The sequence below is a fragment of the Loxodonta africana genome, chromosome 5 (genome assembly GCF_030014295.1).
Source record: "Loxodonta africana isolate mLoxAfr1 chromosome 5, mLoxAfr1.hap2, whole genome shotgun sequence".
In the NCBI taxonomy this organism is placed as follows: Eukaryota; Metazoa; Chordata; class Mammalia; order Proboscidea; family Elephantidae; genus Loxodonta; species Loxodonta africana.
The window spans coordinates 511,472-535,941 of NC_087346.1; the positions used below are offsets into that span (position 1 = coordinate 511,472).

Here is a 24,470-nt window from a genome sequence, read left to right on the forward strand (position 1 = left end):
GGGGCCTCTTTCCCTTGCATATGAAGTTGGTTATTCGTTTCTCCATCTCATTAAAAAAATGTCATTGGAATTTGGATAGGAATTGCACTGTATCTATCTTTCGCTTTTGGTAGAATAGACATTTTTATCATGTTAAGTCTTCCTATCTGTGAGTAAGGTATGTATGTTTTTCCACTTATATAGGTCTCTTTTGGCTTCTTGCAGAAGTATTTTATAGTTTTCTTTGTATAGGTCTTTTAGGTCTCTGGTTAGATTTATTCCTAAGTATTTTATCTTCTTGGGGGCTCCTGTAAATGGTATTGAATTGGTGATTTCCTCTTCGATGTTTTTTGTTGGTGTAGAGGAATCCAACCGATTTTTGTTATGTTTATCTCATATCCCGATACTCTGCTGAACTCTTCTTTCAGTAGTTTTCTTGAGGATTCTTTAGGATTTTCTCTGTGTAAGATCACGTCTTATAGAGATACTTTACTTCTTCGTTGCCAATTTGTATGCCCTTTATTTCTTTATCTAGCCTAATTGCTCTAGCTAGGACCTCCAGCACCATGTTGAATGAGAGTGGTGATACAGGTCATCCTTGTCTGGCTCCCAATCTCAAGAGGAATGCTGTCAGGCTCTCTCCATTTAGGATGATGTTGGCTGTTGGCTTTGTATAAATGCCCTTTATTACGCTGAGGAATTTTCCTTCTATTCCTATTTTGCTGAGAGTTTTTATCACAAATGGGTGTTGAACTTTGTCAAATGCCTTTTCTGCATCAATTGATAAAATCATGTGATTCTTTTGTTTTATTTATATGATGGATTACATTAAATGTTTTTCTAATGTTGAAGCATCCCTGCATACCTGGTATGAATCCCACTTGGTCATGGTGAATTATTTTTTTGATATGTTGTTGAATTCTGTTGGCTAGAATTTTGTTGAGGAGTTTTGCATCTAAGTTTCATGAGGGATATAGGTCTGTAATATTCTTTTTTTGAGGTGTCTTTACCTGGTTTTGGTATCAGGGATATGCTGGCTTCATAGAATGAGTTTGGGAGTATTCTATCCTTTTCTATGCTCTGAAATACCTTTAGTAGTAGTGGTGTTAACTCTTCTCTGAAACTTTGGTAAAACTCTGCAATGAAGCCGTCCGGGCCAGGGCTTTTTTTTGTTAGGAGTTTTTTAATTACCTTTTCAATCTCTTCTGTTATGGGTCTATTTAGTTGTTCTACCTCTGTTTGTGTTAGTTTAGGTAGGTAGTGTGTTTCTAGGAATTCATCCATTTCTTCTAAGGTTTTCAAATTTGTTTGAGTGTAGTTTTTCATAGTAATCTGATATGATTCTTTTAATTTCAGTTGGGTCTCTTGTGATATCACCCATCTCATTTCTTATTTGGGTTATTTGCTTCCTCTCCTGTTTTTGTCAGTTTGGCCAATGGTTTGTCAATTTTGTTAATTTTTTCAGAGAACCAGCTTTTGGTCTTGTTAATTCTTTCAATTGTTTTTCTGTTTTCTATTTCATTTAGTTCAGCTCTAATTTTTATTATTTGTTTTCTTCTGGTGCCTATGGGTTTCTTTTGTTGCTCTCTTTCTATTTGTTCAAGTCGTAGGGATAATTCTTTGATTTTGGCCCTTTCTTCTTTTGGGATGTGTGCACTGATATAAATTGGCCTCTGAGCACCACTTTTGCTGAGTCCCAAAGGTTCTGCTAGGAAGTGTTTTCACTCTCATTGGGTTCTCTGAATTTCTTTATTCCATCCTTAATGTCTTCTATAATCCAGTCTTTTTTGAGTGGGGTATTGTTTAGTTTCCAAGTGTTTTTTTTTTTCCCCCTGCTTTTCCTGTTATTGATTTCCACTTTTTTGGTCTTATGGTTAGAGAAGATGCTTTGTAATATTTTAGTGTTTTGGATTCTGCTAAGGCTTGCTTTATGACCTTATATGTGGTCTATTCTAGAGGATGTTCCATGTGCACTAGGAAAGAAAGTATACTTGGTTGCTGTTAGGTGAAGTGTTCTATATGTGTCTACGAGGTCAGGTTGGTAGACTGTAGCATTTAGATCTTCCGTGTCTTTATTGAGCTTCTTTCTGGATGTCCTGTCTTTCACCGAAAGTGGTGTGTTGAAGTCTACTACTGTAACTGTGGAACTTTCTATCTCACTTTTCAGTGCTGTCAGTGTTTGTTTTATGTATCTGTAGCCCTGTCATTGGGTGCATATATATTTAATATGGTTATATCCTCCTGGTGTATTGTCCCTTTAGTCATTATATGGTGTCCTTCCTTATCCTTTGTGGTGGATTTAACTTTAAAGTCTATTTTGTCAGAAATTAATATTGCCACTCCTGCTCTTTTTTGATTGTTGTTTACTTGATATATTTTTTCCATCCTTTGAGTTTAGTTTGTGTCTGTGAATCTAAGGTCTGTCTCCTGTAGGCAACATATAGATGGATCGTGTTTTTTTAAATCCATTCTGCCACTCTCTGTCTCTTTATTGGTGAATTTAGTCCATTTATGTTCAGTGTAATTATGGATAGGTGTGAGTGTAGTGCTGTCATTTTGATGTCTTATTTTCTGTGTTCTTGACAGTTTCTTTTTCCCACTTAATTTTTTGTGCTGAGTAGATTACCTTTATATATTGTCTTTTCCTCTTATTTGTTGTAGTTGACTTTGTTTCTGCTGAGTTTCTAATTTTTTTCCTTGTATTTTATTTTGATGAGTAGGATAGTCTCCTTTGTGGTTACCTTAAAATTTACTCCTATTTTTCTGTTTAAACCTGACTTTTATTTCTTTATATCACCTTAGCTTCCTCTCCATGTGAAAGATCTATGACTACATTTCTTAGTCCACCTTTGTTGTTTTAATAGTGTCTTCTTTTACATAATAATATTGCTGTTTCCCTGTTTTGAGTGTTTTTTTTATCTTGACTTATTTTTGTGATTTCCCTATCTGGGTTAACATCTGATTGCTCCGTCCAGTGTTCTAGTCTTGGATCGATACCTGATATTATTGATTTTGTAACCAAAGAACTCCCTTTAGTATTTCTTGTAGTATTGGTTTGGTTTTTACAAATTCCCTAAATTTCTGTTTATCTGGAAATGTCCTAATTTCACCTTCATATTTGAGAGACAGTTTTGCTGGATATATGATTCTTGGTTGGCAATATTTTTTCCTTCAAGGCTTTATATAAGTCTTCCCATTGCCTTCTTGCCTGCATCATTTCTGCCGAGCAGTCCAAGAATATTCTTATTGACTGTCCTGTGTAGGTGACTTTTTGTTTATCTCTAGCTGCTCTTAAAATTCTCTGTCTTTGGTTTTGTCAAGTTTGCTTACAATGCCTTGGTGACTTTCTTTTAAAATCTACCTTATGTGGAGTTCGATGAGCATCTTGAATAGATATCTTCTCATCTTTCACAATATCAGGGAAGTTTTCTGCCAACAAATCTTCAACAATTCTCTCTGTATTTTCTGTTATCCCTCCTTCTTTTGGTACTCCAGCCACTCGTAGGTTATTCCTCTTGATAGAGTCCCACATGATTCTTAAGGTTTCTTCATTTTTTAAAATTCTTTTATCTGATTTTTCTTCCAATATATTGGTGCCAAGTGCTTTATATTCAAGGTCACCAATTCTGCCTTCCACTTGCTCGATTCTGCTCCTCTGACTTTCTACCGAGTTGCCTAATTTTGTAATTTCATTGTTAATCTTCTGAATTTCTGATTGTTGTTTCTCTACGGATTATTGCAGCTTATTACATTTTTCATTATGTTCTTGAATAACCTTTTTAATTTCTTCAACTGCTTTATCTGTGCATTCCTTGGCTGCTTTCGTGTATTGCCTGATCTCCTTCCTAATCTCATTCCTGATGTCTTGAAAAGTTCTGTATTATGCATCTGGTAATTCCAGGAAGGCACTTGCATCTAGAAGATCCCTTGATTCTTTGAGAGCTTGTTGAAGTAATCATGGTCTGTTTATGTGATTTGATACTGACTGTTGTCTCTGAGCCATCTATAAGTTATTGTATTGGTTTATTTTATGTTGCTTATTCTATCCTAGCTTCTTGCTTTGTTTTGTTTTGATATGCCCAAATGGGTTGCTTGAGTGAGCTAGCTTGATTATTTTCACCTTTGAAGCTCTGAAGTCCTGTCACTGGGTGGCTAGAGCTGTTACTAGGATTATCAGTCTAGGAGTCCACTCACTTTTCTTGTATGGGTTCAGGTCAGGTGGTCCAGGTAGCTGCTCATCAAGTGAGTGCTACAGGCTCTGTCTTACAGTCTAAGAAGGGCAGGGGCGATTGGTGTAGGTGCTGGTATCTGGTTGCAGCAGGGGGTCACACTCTGAACAAGGCAGGGGGCTGAGAATCGTCCCCTGAGTGTCTCTGAGGAAAGCTCATCCCTCTTCCCTACAGCATACAGGTGGGTGGGTTCTGCAGATGGACCACGGGCACCCAGTTATCCTCGGACCCCTGTTTTGGGTGGCTGGGCGATCCGAGTGGAGCCACCAATCCATAGGCCCCTGATGTGGGTAGGTGAGGACCCTGTTTAACAGGCAAAGTGGTGTCAAACATCAAGCACGCACCTCTCCACTGCACAGCTGTAACAGTTGCAGTCTGCCAACAAGGGCCTATTCTGCTGAAATAGACCCACACAGTTCCAGCAGGGGGGAAAGGTATTCAGAATCCACGGACCATTTGTGACTGGACAGGAGCTGCTTCTGTCCTGAGCTCCCCAGGTTAGTGGAGCTGGCAAATTATCTTTTCCCCAAATTGCAAATTTATTCCTTCTCCAAGGCCGGGAGAATGGCTCCAGGTGCTCAACAGGACCTAGCTCAGGCCTAGAGAAATCAACAGCTTCTGAAGCTGGCTTGGGGGCAGGGAGTGCGGTAAAATATATGCAAGTACTTAGCATTTGCCAACAGTGCTGTTCTTCTCTGGTTTCGGAGGTGTGAGTAGGCTGTGCAGCTGGCTGCTTCTCCCTGAGGAAACTGTGGCCTAACGCTACTACCAGCATGCTGCAGCCGCTCCCAGGAATGTTGCCTGAGGGTTCCCAGCAATTCAGGTCCAGTAACTATTCTTTGCTTCTGAACCGTCTCTCCCTCCCCCTGCCACTCAGTCCATTTTCTAACTTTGCTTTTGATGTTCAGGGCTTCTAGCTTGTCATAATTGTTTCACTTGTTTTTTTGGATCTTTTTTGTAAGAGATTGCTGGAAGTGTCTGGCTATTCCGCCGTCTTGGTCCTGCCTCCCAAAGTAGATCTTATAATCACTAAGGTACATGTTTCCAGTAGCATGTCATCATATAAAGGAGTTATTAAACATTTTTTCCCCCAGGGACTACTCTCAATCTGACAAGAAATATCATCATCAGTTGTACAGAGCTAGTAACATATGACCTGATGAAGGAGACCTTTGTGAAAAACAACCTACTAGCAGCTAACTTCCTATTTTATGTAACAAATAGGTAACTTCCTATTTTATGTAACATTTATGATTTATCTTGGAGCTTCTCCAGGCATATCAGACTGAATCCCTTAATTCTAATAGTTTTCTCTTAAAAAAAAGTAATTTTGAACATTAAGTATAATTTATTCAGGAGGAGAAAAGAGCAAAACCCGAAGTTTGGGGAATTTTGGCTATAACGAAACTACCACTGCATTCTCACGTCAGCATTATTCTCATTTCATACCAATATATGGGACTTCTGTTACAATCTTATTCTTTATACAGCAGAATTCAGTAGGCAAGTCCATCAGGCACTGTATAGAAGAGCTAGTTATATAAGGAGCTCATCCGTGGTTTCATTCAAAAAGTAGGACAGGCATACCTCGGAGATGTTGTGGGTTCGGTTCCAGACCACTGCAATAAAGTGAATATCTCAATAAAGTGAGTGTCTTAGGTATCTAGTGCTGTTGTAACAGAAATATCAGAAGTGGTTGGCTTTAACAAAGAGAAATTTGTTCTCTCACAGTCTAGGAGGCTAGAAGTCTGAATTCAGGGTGCCAGCTCTAGGGGAAGGCTTTTTCTCTCATTGGCTCTGGGGGAAGGCATGTGCCATCAATCTTCCCAGGTCAATGAGCTTCTCAGCACAGGGACCCAGGGCCAAAGGACGCACTATTCTCCTTGCTCTTGGTTTTTGGTGGTTAGAGGCCCCAAGTCTCTCTGCTCACTTCTTTTATATCTCAAAAGAGACGGACTTAAGACACAACCTCATCTTGTAGATTGAGTAATGCCTCATTGACATAACTGCCTCTAATCTTGCATCATTAACATCATAGAGGCAGGATTTACAACATATAGGAAAATCACATAAGATGACAAAATGGTGGGCAATCACACAATACGGGGGGTCATGGCCTAGCCAAGTTGACACATGTTTTGGGGGGACACAATTCAACCCATAACAGCAAGTCACATGAGTTTTTTTTTGTTTGTTTGTTTCCCAGTGCATATAAAAGTTATGTTTACACAATACTAAGTGTACATTACTAAGTGTGCAATAGCACTGTGTCTGAAAAAAACAATGTATGCACCTTACTTAAAAAATACTTTATTACTAAAAAATGCTAACCATCATCTGAGCCTTCAGCGAGTCATCATCTTTTTGCTAGTGGAACGTCTTGCCTCTGTGTCAATGGCTGGTGACTGATCAGGGTGGTGGTTGCTAAAGATTGGGTTACCTGTGGCAATTTCTTAAAATAAGACAACAATGAAGTTCGCCACATTGATTGACGCTTCCTTTCACAAAAGATTCTCTAGAAACTATTCTGTTTGATAGCATTTTACCCACAGTAGAACTGCTTTCGAAATTGGAGTCAATCCTCTCAAACCCTGCCACTGCTTTATCAACTAAGTTTATGTAATATTCTGAGTCCTTTGTCGTCATTTCAATAATGTTCACAGCATCTTCACCAGTAAATTCCAATTCAAGAAACCACTTTCTTTGCTCACGCATAAGAAGCAACTCCTCATCCGTTAAAGTTATCATGAGATTGCAGCAATCAGTCACATCTTCAGGCTCTGCTTCTAATTCTAGTCCTTTTGCTATTTCCACCACATTTGCAATTACTTCCTCCACTGAAGTAAGTCTTCAAACCCTCAAAGTCATCCACGAGAGTTGGAATCAACTTCTTCTAAACTTCCTCTCAAGAATGTTTTTAATGGCATCTAGAGTGGTGAATCCTTTCCAGAAGGTTTTCAATTTATTTTGCCCAGATCCATCAGAGAAATTACTATCCGTGGCAACTACAGCCTTACAAAATATATTTCTTAAATAATAAGACTTCAAAGTTGAAATTACTCCTTGACCCATGGGCTGCAGAATGGATATTGTATTAGCGGGCATTAAAACAGTATTAATCTCCTCATATATCTCCTTCAGAGCTCTTGGGTGACCAGGTATATTGTCAATGGCCAGTAATATTTTGAAAGGAATCTTTTTTTCTGAGCAGTAGGTCTCCATAGAAGGCTTAAAATATTAGTAAACCATGTTGTAAACAGATATGCTGTCATCCAGGCTTTGTTGTTCCATTTACAGAGCACAGCCAAAGTAGATTTAGCATCATTTTTAAGGACCCTAGGATTTTCAAAATGGTAAATGAACACTGGCTTCAACTTAAAGTCACCAGCTGCATTATCCCCTAATAAGAGAGTCAGCCTGTCATTTGAAGCCTTGAAGCCAGGCATTGACTTCTCCTCTCTAGCAATGAAAGTCCTAGATGGCGTCTTCTTCCAGTATTAGGCTGCGTCATCTGCACGGAAAACCTGCTGTTTAGTGCAGCCCCTTCATCAGTTCTCTGAGCTAGACCTTCTGGATAACTTGCTGCTTCACCTTGCACTTTTAGGTTATAGAGATGGCTTCTTTCCTTTAATATCATGAACCTACCTCTGCTGGCTTCAAACTTTTCTTCTGCAGCTTTCTCACTCCTCTAGCCTTCACGGAATTGAAGAGAGTTAGGGCCTTGCTCTGGATTTTAGGCTTTGGCTTAAGGAAATGTTGGTGGCTAATTTGATCTTCTATCCAGACCACTAAAACTTTCTCCGTATCAGCAATAAGGCTGTTTCACTTTCTTATCCTTCATGTGTTCACTGGAGTAGCACTTTTAATTTTCTTCAAGAACTTTTCATTTGCATTCACAACGTGGCTATTTGGTGCAAGAGGCTTAGATTTCGGCCTATATCAGCTTTCCACATGCCTTCCTCACTAAGCTTAATCATTTCTAGATTTTTATTTAAAGTGAGAGATGTGTGACTCTTCCTTTCACTCAAACACTTAGAGGCCACTGTAGGGTTATTAACTGTCCTAATTTTAGTATTGTCCTGTCTCAGGGAATAGGGAGGCCTGAGGACAGGGAGAGAGATGGGAGAATGTTTGGTTGTTGGAGCAGTGAGAACACACACAACATTTATCGATTAAGTTCACCATCTTATATGGGCATGGTTCGTGGTGCCCCCAAACAATTACAGTAGTAACATCAAAGATCACTGATCACAGATCACCATAACAGACATAATGAAATAGTTTGAAATATTGCAGGAATTACTAAAATGTGACACAGAGATACAAAGTGAGCACATGCTGTTGGAAAAATGGCGCCGATAGACTTGCTCAATGCTGCGTTGCCACAAACCTTCAATTTGTAAAAAAATACAGTATCTGCAAAACCCAGTAAAACAAGGTATGCCTGTACCATAGGATAAACCAAAAAAACCACAAACCCATTGCGGTCCATTCCAACTCATACTGACCCTACAGGGCAGAGTAGAGCTGACCCATAGGGTTTCCAGGGAGCAGCTGGTGGATTCAAACTGCAGGCCTTTCGGTTAGCAGTTGAGCTCTTAACCACTATACTATTAGGGCTCTGTACCAGAGGATAGGTTTCTAAAAATAATATTCTAATAGGTTCTAAAGACCTATTGAAATATTTGACAATGACTTTAGTTCAGTAAAGAAGTATTAGGTGCCTAATATCAGGCATTATTTTAGGCCCTGATGGCAGAGAAACCTGACAAGTTGTTTTCTGTAAGAGCTTATAATCCACTAAGCCATGTCCTATTTGCCATCTTTTTCAAGTACAAGTATAATCTTTATTGTATTTTATTAATGAGATGTCTACCTTGACCCCCCATTATGAACAAACTGGTTTTCAAGGATCTGACCTAAAAAAAACCCAAAATGTTGCCGTCAAGTTGTTTCTGACTCATAGTGACCCTATAAGACAGAGTAGAAAACTGCCCCACACGGTTTCTAAGGTGCGCCTGGTGGATTTGAATTGCCAATCTTTTGGTTAGCAGCCATGGCTCTTAACTACTATGCCACCAGGGTTTCCAAGGATCTGACGATTAACTGAAAATTGACGAGCTCTCACCTGATGTTTCATTGGTCCATTTTAGATGACGTGCCCTGCCACTTAGTGTCTGCTCTTATCGCTGGATTTTGCACAATGGTTCTGTCCTCTCCAGCAGATGTGGTGAAAACCAGATTTATTAATTCTCCACCAGGATACTACACGAGTGTACCCAAATGCGCAGTGACCATGTTCACCAAGAAAGGACTGCCGGCTTTTTTCAACGGGTAATCTTCTGTATGTGTGCCTGGGAACGCTGTTGCCTAAACAATTGACATTTAGGTTACCAGTCTTAGTATACGCAGTTTACTAGTATCTATCTTTCCTTGCCACAAATATCTCCAACCCACCAATTCCACTGATAAAATGTGTTAGGATAATTTTCTCAGCTCATTCAAAATCAGTGACTTCTGCCCTTGTCCCAACCTAGTGAAAATGTAGACAGGACTTGACCTTCTCTGGCAAGAGAGCTATAAAATGAAGGCAAAGCATAACGGAGGATTATGAGAAAACAAGATTTAATTTTCACATTTTGATTTGATTCGATTTAATATACTTTTTTGAATTATATTAAAGCAAAAAATAAAGACCATTGCCACTGATCTAGAAAATTGATACAGAAAATATTGTTTTGGTAATTACTATACCCTCCTAGAAACTAGTATTCTGCAATAGATATTTTCCCCATAGAAAACAATATTATATTGGAAACTACCTTCCAAATAGCATGAACTAATTCATGAATATGCTGAACAAAGATTACACTAGAGGTAAAACAACAAAACATTGTAACTCTTTAAAATTGTAGAACAATGCCTTAAACTTTATAAAGTAGGCATAAATGCATCATACATATTACACAAAAACGTGTCAACTCACCATATTCTCTTACTTATGATACACTGGTGGCGTAGTGGTTAAGGGCTACGGCTGCTAACCAAAGAGCAGTTCAAATCTGCGAGGTGCTCCTTGGAAACTCTGGGGCGGTTCTACTCTGTCCTATAGGGTTGCTATGAGTCGGAATCGACTTGATGGCACTGGGTTGTTTTTTTTTTTTTTTTTTTATGATACACTAGTGCAAATATAGTGTATTATAAAATTAATCTAAAATGGATATAACCAAAAAACCAAACCCACTGCCATCGAGTGATTCCGACTCATAGCAACCCTATAGGACAGAACAGAACTGCCCCGTGGAGTTTCCAAGGAGTGCCTGGCGGATTTGAGCCGCCAACCTTTTGGTTAGCAGCCATAGCACTTAACCACTACACCACCAGGGTTTCCAAAATGGATATACTAATTATTAATCATTAACCATTTTCTTTGGGGGATGATTTGTATAGGCTCGGTCTCTTAAGCAATCTATCAAAGGACATTTTAACTTATGACATCTTCTACTGGGGTATTTCATGATGGCAGATAAAAAACCGCTGCTGTTGAGTTGATTCCGACTTATAGCAACCCTATAGGACAGAGTAAAATTGCCCCACAGGGTTTCCAAGGAGCGGCTGGCTGGTGGATTCAAACTGCTGACCTTTTGGTTAGCAGCTGAGCTCTTACTCTTACCCACTGTGCCACCAGGGCTCCTTATGGCAAACAGGCACTCAAAATCAAGCATTTGGTCCACAGTTTATCAGAATTCTAGAAAATAACCAAAATAACACATATACCCTTGACAGTCTAAGGACAAGAGTTGCCATAATATACCAAAAGCCAAAACCAACCATTGCTGTTGAGTCGATTCTGAATTACAGGGACCCTATTTATTTATTTTTTTTTTTAGTAGAGCTGCCCCACTGGGTTTCCAAGGAGCGGCTGGTGGATTTGAACTGCTGACTTTTTGGTTAGCTGCCAAGGTCTTTAGCCACTGTGCCACCACAGCTCCTGCCATAATATAGAGAAAACTAATTTCTTGACTCCAAGCTGGAGTCAACTCGATGACAACTGGTACACTGGTAATTTCTCGACTCTGAAATAGTGTTTGCTTATTCGTTTCTTCTGGTATCTTTTTAGTTCATAATGGTCTCTACCTCTTGTTCAGAAAGGAAAACTCCCCTCCAGCCCCCCCGCCCCCCAAAAAAACTGAAGGCAAGAGTTACTGAAAAGAGCCAGGTCAGAAAGGAGGAGCCAGGCTCTGGTTCGGTGGGAATGAAAAGGGTTTTTCCGGATTTGTATAGATATGATCATCAGGGTTTTGTTGTTTTAAAACTGTATAGGTCATCTAGAGAAAACTATATTTTAGACAGAGAAGAGAAAAATGAAGATAAGGTATTTTAAGCATCTTCCATGTGAAAAGAGTGGCAAAATGAGAAGCATAAACTGTCTGTGCCATATGGCTTGAAAAATGTCTAATTAATGGAATGGTGACATGCACTCTTCTAGGCTTGTGCCTTCCTTCTTGCGACTGGGATCCTGGAACGCCATTATGTTTTTGTGCTCTGAACAGCTGAAACAAGAATTGATGAAGTCAAGGCAGACTATGGGCTGTACCACATAACCGGCTTCAGGAAAAAAATGTAACAATCCCAGTGGGAATCGCTGCTGACTGAAGAATCAAAAAAAAAAAAAAAAAAAAAAAGCTATTCATTTTATTGCACCCTAAAAACATAAACAGAATTCTGGTAAATTGAGAGTTTGGGATTTTTTTTTTTTAAAGCAAAACTAGTATCTATTTTGTGTAACTTTTATTCTTTTCATCTTAAGAAGATGAAAGCAAAACATTCAGTACTCACCCTGGCAATGAAATGTCCAGAAAAATTACTGTATTTTTAAAAAATTTTATGGTCGAATATGAAGAACTTTAACATGTTTTAATTATAACTCAAACTGGTAGAAAAGGTAAACTGAATGAAATGCATTTTATATTTATAAATACTTGAAGTTATCAAAGAAAATATTAGTTTTCTTTTTATTAACCACAGTTGTCAGTTAATATATCCAATAAAATATTGCTAATACCTTTTAAAAGTTTGTCTTTTGGGATTTATACCTGGATAAAAGAGTAGAAATTCACCTAGAATACAAAATTGCCCAATTACAAGTGAAGTCTTTATAACCAGTAGGCATAAGCTTAATTTAAGTTACTGGATTTTTAATTTTCAGAGTCTGTATTTTATGGAAATTGTAACAGTTTCTAATCTAAGACACTATATTCACTTGGCCATGAGTACAGTCATTGTATTTATCCTAGAATCAGAGTTTTAGAGCTGGAAGTTACCCAGGGAAGAGAGAGGACAGCTTGAGTTTTCCTGCTGACATGAAAATCAATCTTCCTGGCATCTTCTCAGCAAAGCCAAGTCCATCATTAGCACCTGTAGTAACCTTTTTCCTAGCCTGCAGATATCCAAAAGTTTGACCACATGCTGTTTAGCCAGGGTGTGCAGAAATAGGTACTACCATACACAGCTTGTGGTAGTGTGTATCAGTAAACCAGTTTGTAAAGCAGTTTGGTATTACCCGGTAAATCTGAACTTGTGTGTACCCTACAAGGTTTTTCCTTCCAGCATTGCTTATAAAAGCAGAAGATTATAAATAAGTAAATATGGGAGAAAAAAAAAAACAGAAGGAGAAAGCTATATATTAATACGAAGATAGCTTCAAGATACATTGTGAACTTAGGGGGAAAAAACCACGCAGGACAGTATTAATTATTCCTGTCCTTTGTAAAAACGAGGGCGGTCTGGTGGATATAATTTCCAGTGGTTTCTTTTAAAATGAAGCAAGTTTTAGTTTCATGAACAATTGTTCTCACTCAATAACATTTTAAATAGGTAATTAGTGGATGACTTTAAAAGAGTCACAAAAAAGAGGAACTTTTTTTTTCTGTCTATTCTGATTTACTCTATAGCAACATGATTAAAAGATGAAATAAGAAAAGCAGTGTTTCATGAACATAAACGACTTGAGTAAGAGACAGAGGGAGGGAAGCAGAAGTATCAATAGAAAGGCTTTTTAACAATTTCAATGTATTTTTTATTTGCTCATTTAAGATTCTGAACAAAATGACATCACATTTCACACTATTGCTTTTATATAAGAAGTCAGCCATCTTAGTCAAAGGAGACACAAATCAATTTAAGTTGCCAACGGGCACTTCCCCCTCTAGGCAGAACTACTACTGACATAGTTTTTGAATACTCTGTTCAACAGAAATGTAGAATTGATAATGTAGTAGTTGGGTTTCACCTGAACACTCAATTTTTCTCAACAAAAGTTGAAGCCAGAAAAACAAAAAGTTTAAGCCATGATTTCTCGCAGATTTTGACAATGCCATTAATCTTCATTTAAAAACTGTATGCAGAGATTCATAAATACGAAAATGGAAATTAGGCCTCCCCAGACTTGTTCACAGAGAAGTGGGGTGGCGCATTTATCCTGAGAAAATAGCTGCTGGGCCCCAACCATAATTTAAAGAAAGATAATAAACATTATTGCCCTCCAAGCCTAACTGCCTTTCTGCTGTGCCAGCCAATGTAACAGTTTAATCTCTTCTGCTCTGGCGATGGGCGGTCCACTTTTCACTCATGTAACACTCCTCCTTTAAGCAAATCTCTCACCAAGTCCTATTTCACTGAAGGATCTCAAAGGGGAGAAAGGAAACATGAATAATTATGGACACTGGATGGAATAAATACGAAGAATACACATATTTTCACATAGAAAAATACATACAAATCCAAGTACCTAGCTCTTAAAATAGAAAGAAATCAGGATGGGGATTTGGAAGAAAAAGATTCTGTTTTCTAAACTGCTTAAGTGGTGCCAGTAAGATACTGATACATAAGTTATCTCATCATTTTCCTATGCAAAAAGAGGTTGGTTTAGGTTCATTGATACCCCCTGATTTCTCTCATTTCTTTAAAGATTGTCCTTCAAAACATATTTGAACTATAACCCTTCTAATGACATATTTAGACTATTCTTGTCACTGGCAAACTTACTCCAGCCTACTACATAAAAAAATTCATTTCAACATTGAATCACTTTTTGATGCTAAAATAAACATATACTTTCCCTGCTACTACAATGTCATAATATTCTATTGCTACTCTGGCATTTTTATTATTATAGAAAAAAGTAAGATTCTAAATACGAATTTTAAGACTACATAAAATTCTAACACACATACGCTAAAAACAAATGGAAGTAGAAAGGCAGACATGACCACTGTATTTTTCTTCTCATGTATGTCACCGTCACATATAAATCAGAAGGCTATTTCACGTTCTAATTTACAACTGGTGACATTTAGTTTATGCCTCCGGATTATCAAGTTTCTGAATTATTTGTGGCTTTTAGACCAATTCACTACAGCACTATCTGAAATGGTTACTGAATATTTTAAATGAAAACAGAAACGTATCTATAATATACAAATGGAGGTGGATTTAAAGAACATATCATCGAGCAAATGTCATAGCAATGATGGTTTCGTAACATTAACCTACTTAAAATGTTTTTCCTTCCATATGCCGACCACTCTTTTCATTACGTACACTGACAAAGGGTTAAATCGGTTCAAGATCCCAGCAGCTGTTGAAAGAGTAAATTATAAAGATAAATATTTTCAACACAAAAATCAGAAGACTAACAACACTGGCTTCCGTGTAATAGTTACCATTCTGGGACAATGAACTCTAATGGTTAACATCTGATCCTTGTCAGGATTTTGCTACGCATCATAGAGCTCTAGCTGGATGGTAAAGTATGAAAACATTAAAAAAAACAACAATAATTAAGATACTCCCAAGGTTGAGAAGCCCCTTCAAGAAAGCACCACTAGTATAAAAATAAAATGAACTAAATTTAAAAAAGTTTTCTCTTGTTTATAAAATAATCGCTTTAATGTGTGCACTTTTAATGTATGTGCTATCCAATGGCGCATCTCTTATATTCCAGTTAGATATTTCCTACCACTCTTCTCTTTGGCAAGTATTAAGAGAGAAGTTTGTCAACAAACATGAACAGATACTTAAAAGTCTCTAGTGCTGCTATTAATGTCTAAGAGCCAGTCCTTAAACACTTAATATATACAATGTTAAAAGATGTGGTAAATATCATCAAGTTTTAGATCAAATTTTGTCTTTTAACAGGTTGGTTTCTGAAGGACTGAAGGGGAATTTAGTAATGAGATGAACTTCTCCACCGTCAAGTTCTTTTGCTGAGTACAAATGTCTAAAACACACTTCCCTCCCATTAGAATCTCATCACTAACTACATCATCCTTGACAGCCTTTGCTGTCCTCCTGAGATTTCAGGAGAATAAAGCCACACAAAACGCATAGTCATCATCCTCAGGCTACTTCAGAATCCTACAGATTGTTAACTCAAGGAATACGTCCATACAACATTATCTAGAAAGACCACGGAGTCAAAGCAAAGAGAAGCAAGAGTTAACAGTAAGTCAAATAAACCAATGATGTTTAACAAGATTTTTAAAAAAGCTTTACTTTTTCCTCTTATTTAAGTTTCAGGAAGTTTCACTGAAATAGAAACTGTCCTCTGAGTACCGTCAAGATTTTCTTAGCAGATACATCTCTTTTCAAAAATACACACATACGGAGAAGCTTCATGAAAGGCCTTCACAGCAAGTAGTAACTACATTTTTTGCTACCACTGATAAATATCACGTACTAAAAATGAGAAAATGCCTGTAAGCTTCAAAATAACAGTGCAATATTCTAAAGCATGGTATTAAAAAAAAAAAAAAATTAGTCACCAGTACTGATATTCTGTCATTATTTTTCATGCCCATTAATCATGGAGAACCAAAAAGAAGGACATGATTCTTAATCGTCTCTGACATCTCTGCTCTTGCTGCTACTAACGAAGCAACATGAAGACGTGTGACTGGGCTGCAAGGATAATCATGAAGAACTACTCTTGCTGTTAATTAACTTAAAAATAAAAACAAGACGCAGAAAACATGCCATTTCCACACTAAAAAACAGTAACCTTAAAAGGGCCTTCAAAAGATGCCAACTCGATCGTTACAACACATAAAAGTGAAAACTAAGTTTTCCACATTTTAATCAACCAGTTTAATACAAGTACCTGATTTATACTTTCACGTGAAATGGGCTAAGTCCCAAGTTCCACACTGTAGTTCACATGAGTCTACAGCAGGGATCTTCGGAAGGGCAAGTACCTTTGGAGTACAGTGTATAAGCAACTGTAAACATACACTGATTGTCCACTAGCTTTTGTAAATAGAATTTCTGAAATGTTTTTGTTAGACATTACATATAAGGAATGTAACTGGTCAGATAATTTCTCTAACACAGATTCTATGGGAGTGCAAAGTGTGGTAGAAACAGAAGTGCTACGGATGGTTTATATTTGTAAAGTAAGTGCTACATTGGAATCCAGTAAGAGTCTTTTAATCTTTTCATGAAACTTCTCTCTATACAGGTTGAAATACATTATGCTCTCTGGCTCTTCTTCAAACCAAAACTTGTCGAATTCGTAGACAAGATAACCTGTAGTTAAAGAAAAATAAAACAAATACAATGTTCAGTAGTGAAATCACAATACAAACCATCTTATTTTTAAAATATGAAACAGCCTTTAAATTCCATATTAGGATATAACAATCCAAAACAATCTTAAACTACTAGAAATCTGATGAGCTTTATATGAAGTATTTTTATATTTTATAACATTAACTGCAATTTCAATATTTCATGTACATTTGCTATTTTTTCAAAAGTCAACAAAATCCCTCAAACCTAAGAGATATGGGTACGACTCTCAAAAGATGTGTTAAGAATGGGAAAAAAAAAAATTTCCCAGAGACTTCGGAAATACAAAGATGAAACTAACAGAAAATGCTGAGCAAGGATAAAACACAAAAAAGTTATTTTTTACTTGATTTCTGAATCTAAGAATTATTTCTTTTTCACTGAGCTATCAGAATCTTTTCTTTTTAAAAAGAATGCCTAAACTCTACACAGGGTTATGAAGCTGGGGTGGCACGAGTGGTTTAATGATTGGCTGGCAACCTAAAGGTTAGTAGTTTGAACTCACCCAGTGGCTCCGCAGAAGAAAGGCCTGGGGAACTACTTCCGTGAAGACTACAGCCAAGAGAGCCCTGTGGGGCAGTTCTACTCCGCAACACGGGGTCGCCGAGGGAGCCCTGTGGAGCAGTTCTACTCCGCAACACGGGGTCCCCGAGGGAGCCCTGTGGAGCAGTTCTACTCCGCAAGACGGGGGTCTCCGAGGGAGCCCTGTGGGGCAGTTCTACTCCGCAAGACGGGGGTCTCCGAGGGAGCCCTGTGGGGCAGTTCTACTCCGCAACACGGGGTCGCCGAGGGAGCCCTGTGGAGCAGTTCTACCGCAAGACGGGGGTCGCCAAGGGAGCCCTGTGGGGCAGTTCTACTCCGCAAGACGGGTCCCCGAGGGAGCCCTGTGGAGCAGTTCTACTCTGCAAGACGGGGGTCGCCGAGGGAGCCCTGTGGGGCAGTTCTACTCCGCAACACGGGGTCGCCGAGGGAGCCCTGTGGGGCAGTTGTACTCCGCAAGACGGGGGTCGCCGAGGGAGCCCTGTGGGGCAGTTCTACTCCGCAAGACGGGTCCCCGAGGGAGCCCTGTGGAGCAGTTCTACTCTGCAAGACGGGGGTCGCCGAGGGAGCCCTGTGGAGCAGTTCTACTCCGCAAGACGGGGGTCGCCGAGGGAGCCCTGTGGGGCAGTTGTACTCCGCAAGACGGGGGTCGCCGAGGGAGCCCTGTGGGGCAGTTCTACTCCGCAACACGGGGTCGCCGAGGGAGCCCTGTGGGGCAGTTCTACTCCGCAAAACGGGGTCGCCGAGGGAGCCCTGTGGGGCAGTTCTACTCCGCAAGACGGGGGTCGCCGAGGGAGCCCTGTGGGGCAGTTCTACTCCGCAAGACGGGGGTCGCCGAGGGAGCCCTGTGGGGCAGTTCTACTCCGCAAGACGGGGTCCCCGAGGGAGCCCTGTGGAGCAGCTCTACTCCGCAAGACGGGGGTCGCCGAGGGAGCCCTGTGGGGCAGTTCTACTCCGCAACACGGGGTCGCCGAGGGAGCCCTGTGGAGCAGTTCTACTCCGCAAGACGGGGGTCGCCGAGGGAGCCCTGTGGGGCAGTTGTACTCCGCAAGACGGGGGTCGCCGAGGGAGCCCTGTGGGGCAGTTCTACTCCGCAACACGGGGTCGCCGAGGGAGCCCTGTGGGGCAGTTCTACTCCGCAAAACGGGGTCGCCGAGGGAGCCCTGTGGGGCAGTTCTACTCCGCAAGACGGGGGTCGCCGAGGGAGCCCTGCGGGGCAGTTCTACTCCGCAAGACGGGGGTCGCCGAGGGAGCCCTGTGGGGCAGTTCTACTCCGCAAGACGGGGTCCCCGAGGGAGCCCTGTGGGGCAGTTGTACTCCGCAAGACGGGGGTCGCCGAGGGAGCCCTGCGCGGCAGTTCTACTCCGCAAGACGGGGGTCGCCGAGGGAGCCCTGCGGGGCAGTTCTACTCCGCAACACGGGGTCGCCGAGGGAGCCCTGCGGGGCAGCTCTACTCCGCAACACCGGGGGTCGCCGAGGGAGCCCTGTGGGGCAGCTCTACTCCGCAACACGGGTCGCCGAGGGAGCCCTGTGGAGCAGTTCTACTCCGCAACACGGGGTCGCCGAGGGAGCCCTGTGGGGCAGTTCTACTCCGCAACACCGGGGGTCGCCGAGGGAGCCCTGTGGAGCAGTTCTACTCCGCAACACGGGGTCGCCGAGGGAGCCCTGCGGGGCAGCTCTACTCCGCAACACCAGGGGTCGCCGAGGGAGCCCTGTGGAGCAGTTCTACTCCGCAAAACGGGGTCGCCGAGGGAGCCCTGCGGGGCAGCTCTACTCCGCAACACGGGGGTCGCCGAGGGAGCCCTGCGGGGCAGTTGTACTCCGCAACACCGGGGGTCGCCGAGGGAGCCCTGCGGGGCAGTTGTACTCCGCAACACCGGGGGTCGCCGAGGGAGCCCTGCGGGGCAGCTCTACTCCGCAACACGGGGGTCACCGAGGGAGCCCTGCGGGGCAGTTGTACTCCGCAACACGGGGTCGCCGGGAGTTAGGGGCTGACTCGATAGCAAACACCGTAAGCATAACATTGTTCCCCAATCTCCTCACTGTACTAATGACATTAACCCCCCAAAACTAAAAGTATTTCATGAAAATAAACACGTTACTGGGTTGTTTATAACCCATGAAAATATATTACTAGATTGTTTATAACAAAAAGGTAAATTAAAAACATCCCTAAACCCTATTTTTGTATTCAAGCAGATGTACTTATTTAATTATTTAACAAAGTGCTCACTGTTTGCTTATCTACTCTCACACCAACCTTCTGATGCAGCTGCTAGGTTATTCTCATTTTACTGAAGAGGAAACCAAGGCACTGAGAGGTTAAATTACTTTCCCAGATCACACAGTTCGCCAGTGGCCTCTACTGTGCTATACTCTGTACTTTGTTTCCACCAGAATTTCATCTCCCCTTCTGAAAGGCTTTTCAAGACACGACAGAAGTGACTTACTTAAGGATAAATAGGAAAAAAAAGAAAAAGCTAATGACTTTAAGCAAAATTGTGGCTAGACTATCAAAACTGCCTGGTATGAAAAGATGTAAATTCCATTTTTAAGACATTGATCATAAAGCAAACGTAAGTAGTTAAAAACCATCACATTTCAACTTTGAAACATTGCTTCCTAAGAAGGTCAGCTGAGGAAAAATTTCAGATGAATCTCTTGATACGATAAAACCTATTTTATCAAACAAGATATATGAGAAAATCAAAGAATGAGGCCTCTAGAGGAATACCATCTGCTTCTTGTTCCCAAAAGATGAGATGAATTGTAATCTTGTCATTATTTTAAAATACTATTTTTTTAAATCTTCATTTCACTCAAAATTTATTTGTGCATACAATACAATAAACTTATGTGTGCATATACAGTGGCATATGCCCAGAAACACTCCTACACACACAAACTGAGTCTGTTCTCTCCCACCCTCCTGATACGCTCATAGGAACGCAGAATAAAAAAAAATCTGGAGATTAATGTTCTGGATCGTGGGAAAAATCAGACAGCTATCCAAATTTTAAGGTAGACTATTTGTTTCAGGGCTTGAGTTACTAGGTTTTAGCTATTTACCATTCTTACAAGTCCTTTAAAATTCCTTTTTCATTACTGTCAGGCAACGTGGCCCATTCAAATGACTATATGGGCCTCGAACAAACTGCTCAAGTATAAGGTACTAGAAATCTCTTGCTTCAGAGTGACACTGTTGGTCTATAATGTAAATCAGTGTCAGAGGAAAGACGAACTCAGAGAACCTTGGCTGCAATGGCTGAGCTGATTTACTGAGACATCAGGAAACTGCAGGAGATGGTACCAAAATTCTAGGAAACTGGCAGTGCTGTTCTTTAGGAGACGTAAGACTACTCAAGGACTAGGCTCTGAGCTGCTCCTACATTTAGTAAGGTAACAAATGGATGAGTTGTCAAAAATGTCTAAGGAAAGACCTGTGGGAAAGGAAAAAAGCCAGAGGAATCTGGCATAAGAAAAAACAGGATAATGTTTCAAGAAAAAAAAAGTGTGGTTATTTACACCCCGTGCTGCTAAAAATGGTCAAATAACATGAAGATTAAAAAGTGGATACTGGATATGGCAACAAGACAATTTGGTGTTTCTGAGAAAATCAGTTTCACCAATCTGTGGGGAGAGAAACTAAGCTGCAATGAGATAAAAATTGAAGGTGAGAAGATGAAAACAATATTCTTGAAAAAGTTTAATGATAAAGGGGAACAGAGAAATGGGGTGGTACCTGCAGTTAGATGGTGCACTAGGGAAAGTTTTTTATTGTTTGTGAGTCTGAAAGCTCCATGAATGTAGGGACTTTATTTTTTGCTATATTCCCAGTGCCTGAAGACGAACCTCTCAGGTTGGAAGGCACTCAGAAGACAACCGGGGGAAGAGCTGCCTTCTCAAAGTAGCAAAAAACAAAAAAAGAGAGTCAACCTTAATGATGTGGATGGAATCAAGCTTTTGGGACCTTCATTTACTAATGTGGCACAACTCAAAACGAGAAGAAACAGCTTCAAACATTCATTAATAATCAGAATGTGGAATGTATAAAGTATGAACCTAGGAAATTGGGAGTTGTCGGAAATAAAAGGGAACGCGTAAACATCAATATCCTAGGCATTAGTGAGCTGAAACGGACTGGCATTGGCCATTTTGAATCGGACAATCATGTGGCCTACTCTGCCAGGAATGACAACTTGAAGAAGAATGGAGTTGCATTCATCATCAAAAAGAACATTTCAAGCTCTGTCCTGAAGTATGATGCTGTCAGTGATAGGATAATATCCATACGCCTACAAGGCAGACCAATTAATACGACTTACTCAAATTTATGCACCAACCATAAAGGCCAAAGATGAAAAAACTAAAGATTTTTACCAACTTCTGCGGTCTGAAATTGATCAAACATGCAATCAGGATGCACTGATAATTACTGGTGATTAGAATGTGAAAGTTGGAAACAAAGATGAATGATTGGTAGTTAGAAAATACGGCCTTGGTGATAGAAATGATGCTGGAGACTACATGATAGAATTTTGCAGCTTCTTCATTGCAAATGCTTTTTTTCAACAACATAAATGGTAACTAACTATACATGTGGACTCCCCAGATGGAATACGCAGGAATCGAATCAGCTACATCTGTGGAAAAAGACGATGGAAAAGCTCAATATCATCAGTCAGAACAAGTCTACTGTGGAACAGGCCCTCAATTGCTCATATGCAAGTTCAAGCTGAAGCTGAAGAAAATTAGAACAAGTCCACGAGAGCCAAAGTATGACCTTGAGTATATCCAACCTGAATTTAGAGACCGTGTCAAGAACAGATTTAATGCGCTGAACACTAATGACCAGACGAGTTGTGGAATGACATCGAGGACATCATACATAAAAAAGCAAGAGGTCATTAAAAAGACAGGAAAGAAAGAAAAGACCAAAACGGATGTCAGAAGAGATTCTGAAACTTGCTCTTGAACGTAGAGTAACTAAAGCTAATGGAAGAAATGATGAAGCAAAAGAGCTGAAAGATTTCAAAGGGCAGCTTGAGAAGACAAAACGTTACAATGACATGTGCAGAGACCTGGATTTAGAAAACCAAAAGGGAAGAACACACTCAGCATTTCTCAAGCAGAAAGAACTTTAGAAAAAATTCAAGCTTTAAGTTGCAATACTGAAGGATTCTACAGGGAAAATACTAAACGATGCAGAAAGCACCAAAAGAAGATGGAAGGAATACAACAAGTCCCATGCCAAAAAGAACTGGCCGATGTTCAACCATTTCAGGAGGTAGCATATCAGGAACCGATGGTACTGAAGGAAGAGGTTCAAGCTGCACTGAAGGCACTGGCGAAAACAACACTCCAGGAACTGATGGAATACTGTTTCCACAAAGGTATGCAGCGCAGCAAGTGCTCCCTTGTCTATCCCAGAAAATTTGGAAGACAGCTGCCTGGCCAGCCGACTGGAAGAGATCCATATTTATGCCTGTTCCAAAGAAAGGTGTCCAACCAAATGTCGAAATTATTAAACAATATCATTAATATCACACACAAGTAAAATTTTGCTGAAGATCATTTAAAAGTGGCTGCAGCCGTAATTCAACAGGGAACTGCCAGAAATTCAAGGGTGGATTCAGAAGAGGACATGGAACCAGGGGTATCATTGCTGATGTCAGATGGATCCTGGCTGAAAGCAGAGAATACCAGAAAGATGTTTACCTGTGTTCTACTGACTATGCAAAGGCATTCAACTGTGTGGATCATAACAAATTACGGATCACATTTTGAAGAATGGGAATTTCAGGACACTTAATTGTGCTCACGAGGAACCTGTACATAGATCAAGAGGCAATCAGGGATACTGCATGGTTTAAAGTCAGGAAAAGTGTGCTTCAGGATTATATCCTTTCACCATACCTATTCAATCTGCACGCTAAGCAAATAATCCAAGAAACTAGACTACATGAAGAAGAATGGGGCGTCGGAATTCAAAGGAGACTCATCAACAACCTGTGTTATGCTGATGACATAACCTTGCTTGCTGAAAAGAAAGAGAACTTGAAGGACTCACTGAGATGAAGATCAAAGGCTACAGCATTCAGTATGGATTATTCCTCAACATAAAGAAAACAAAAATCCTCACCAGTGGACCAATAAGCAACAGCATGATAGATGGAAACAAGACTGAAGTTGTCAAGGATTTCATTTTACTTGGATCAATAATCGACACCCTGCAGAGGTTATTAAGGTCTGGATTATGCAGGGCCTTATAACGGGGATTTAGGCAATATAGTCAAATGATTAGATTTTCATTTTGAATACCCAGATGATCTTCAATGTGAAGAAGAACTGGAAGAGGGTTATTATAGAGAGACTAGTTAAAAGGCTATCACAGAAACCTAGTAAGGAAGGCCTGAACTAGTGCAGTTATGATGGCCGTAACAAGTGGACGAATATAAGAAAAATTTAGGATGCAGATAAAACTGTAACTAAGGATTAAGTAAATGGGGGGAGTTGTGGGAAAGGGAGTCATGAATAATACCTTCAACAATGAAGTTGGAGAAGTTACAATGTGACCATTTATTTAATGCAAATGACGTTCTAAAGATACAAAAAGATCTACGAAAGCTGAGCATGAAGCTGAAATATAAAATACACCATCTAAAATATAAAATACTCTTGGGGAACCATCTTCCATTATTTTCCTATGTTTTTAATATCCTAAATAGTAAAATGACAAGCATAAATTATATACTTGATAGAGGTGTTAGATTAAACTATCTTTTTATTTTTATTTATTTTTTATTGTTGAGAATATACACAACAAAACTACATATCTTCTTAGTGGTTTAAAAGTTCTCTTAGAAATGTCTGGTTTTAACTCACAGTGTTAGTATTAATACTCACAATAAAACTGATGAAAGTGTTCCATTGTTGGTATACCAGGAACAAAATTGTACAGATAAAACTTCAAAGCTTCACTCTTCAGCAAGCTATAAGCCATCTCTGTAAGATTGATTCCAACTATTGCATAAGAATACCTATGTCAGAAACATTACCAGTTATACCAGCTAGCCATATGGCTCATAAGATAAA

The 24,470-nt window shown here is 40.0% G+C and overlaps 2 protein-coding genes across 3 annotated transcripts in view; one reads left to right on the top strand and one right to left on the bottom strand.

The window, feature by feature from the left end:
* UCP1 (uncoupling protein 1) overlaps positions 1–11,858 on the top strand; it is a 50,192-nt gene extending 38,334 nt beyond the window's left edge. The window contains 3 exon segments of the mRNA XM_064286259.1: positions 5,303–5,402; positions 9,360–9,542; positions 11,698–11,858. Coding sequence (XP_064142329.1) covers positions 5,303–5,402; positions 9,360–9,542; positions 11,698–11,812 — 398 coding nt within the window. The 3' untranslated portion in view covers positions 11,813–11,858.
* Positions 11,859–11,925: 67 nt separating this feature from the next.
* Positions 11,926–24,470, bottom strand: part of ELMOD2 (ELMO domain containing 2) — a 43,587-nt gene continuing 31,042 nt past the window's right edge. Inside the window, exons 8-10 of one of the 2 annotated variants that reach the window (XM_010590574.3) lie at positions 24,282–24,415; positions 14,763–14,847; positions 11,926–13,894 (exon numbers count right to left, since the gene is read on the bottom strand). In XM_010590574.3, the coding sequence (XP_010588876.1) occupies positions 13,855–13,894; positions 14,763–14,847; positions 24,282–24,415 (259 nt within the window). In that variant the 3' untranslated portion in view covers positions 11,926–13,854. Of the gene's footprint in view, positions 13,895–14,762; positions 14,848–16,011; positions 16,794–24,281; positions 24,416–24,470 lie in introns of those variants that run through there. The other variant, XM_003410446.4, reaches the window with a different exon arrangement.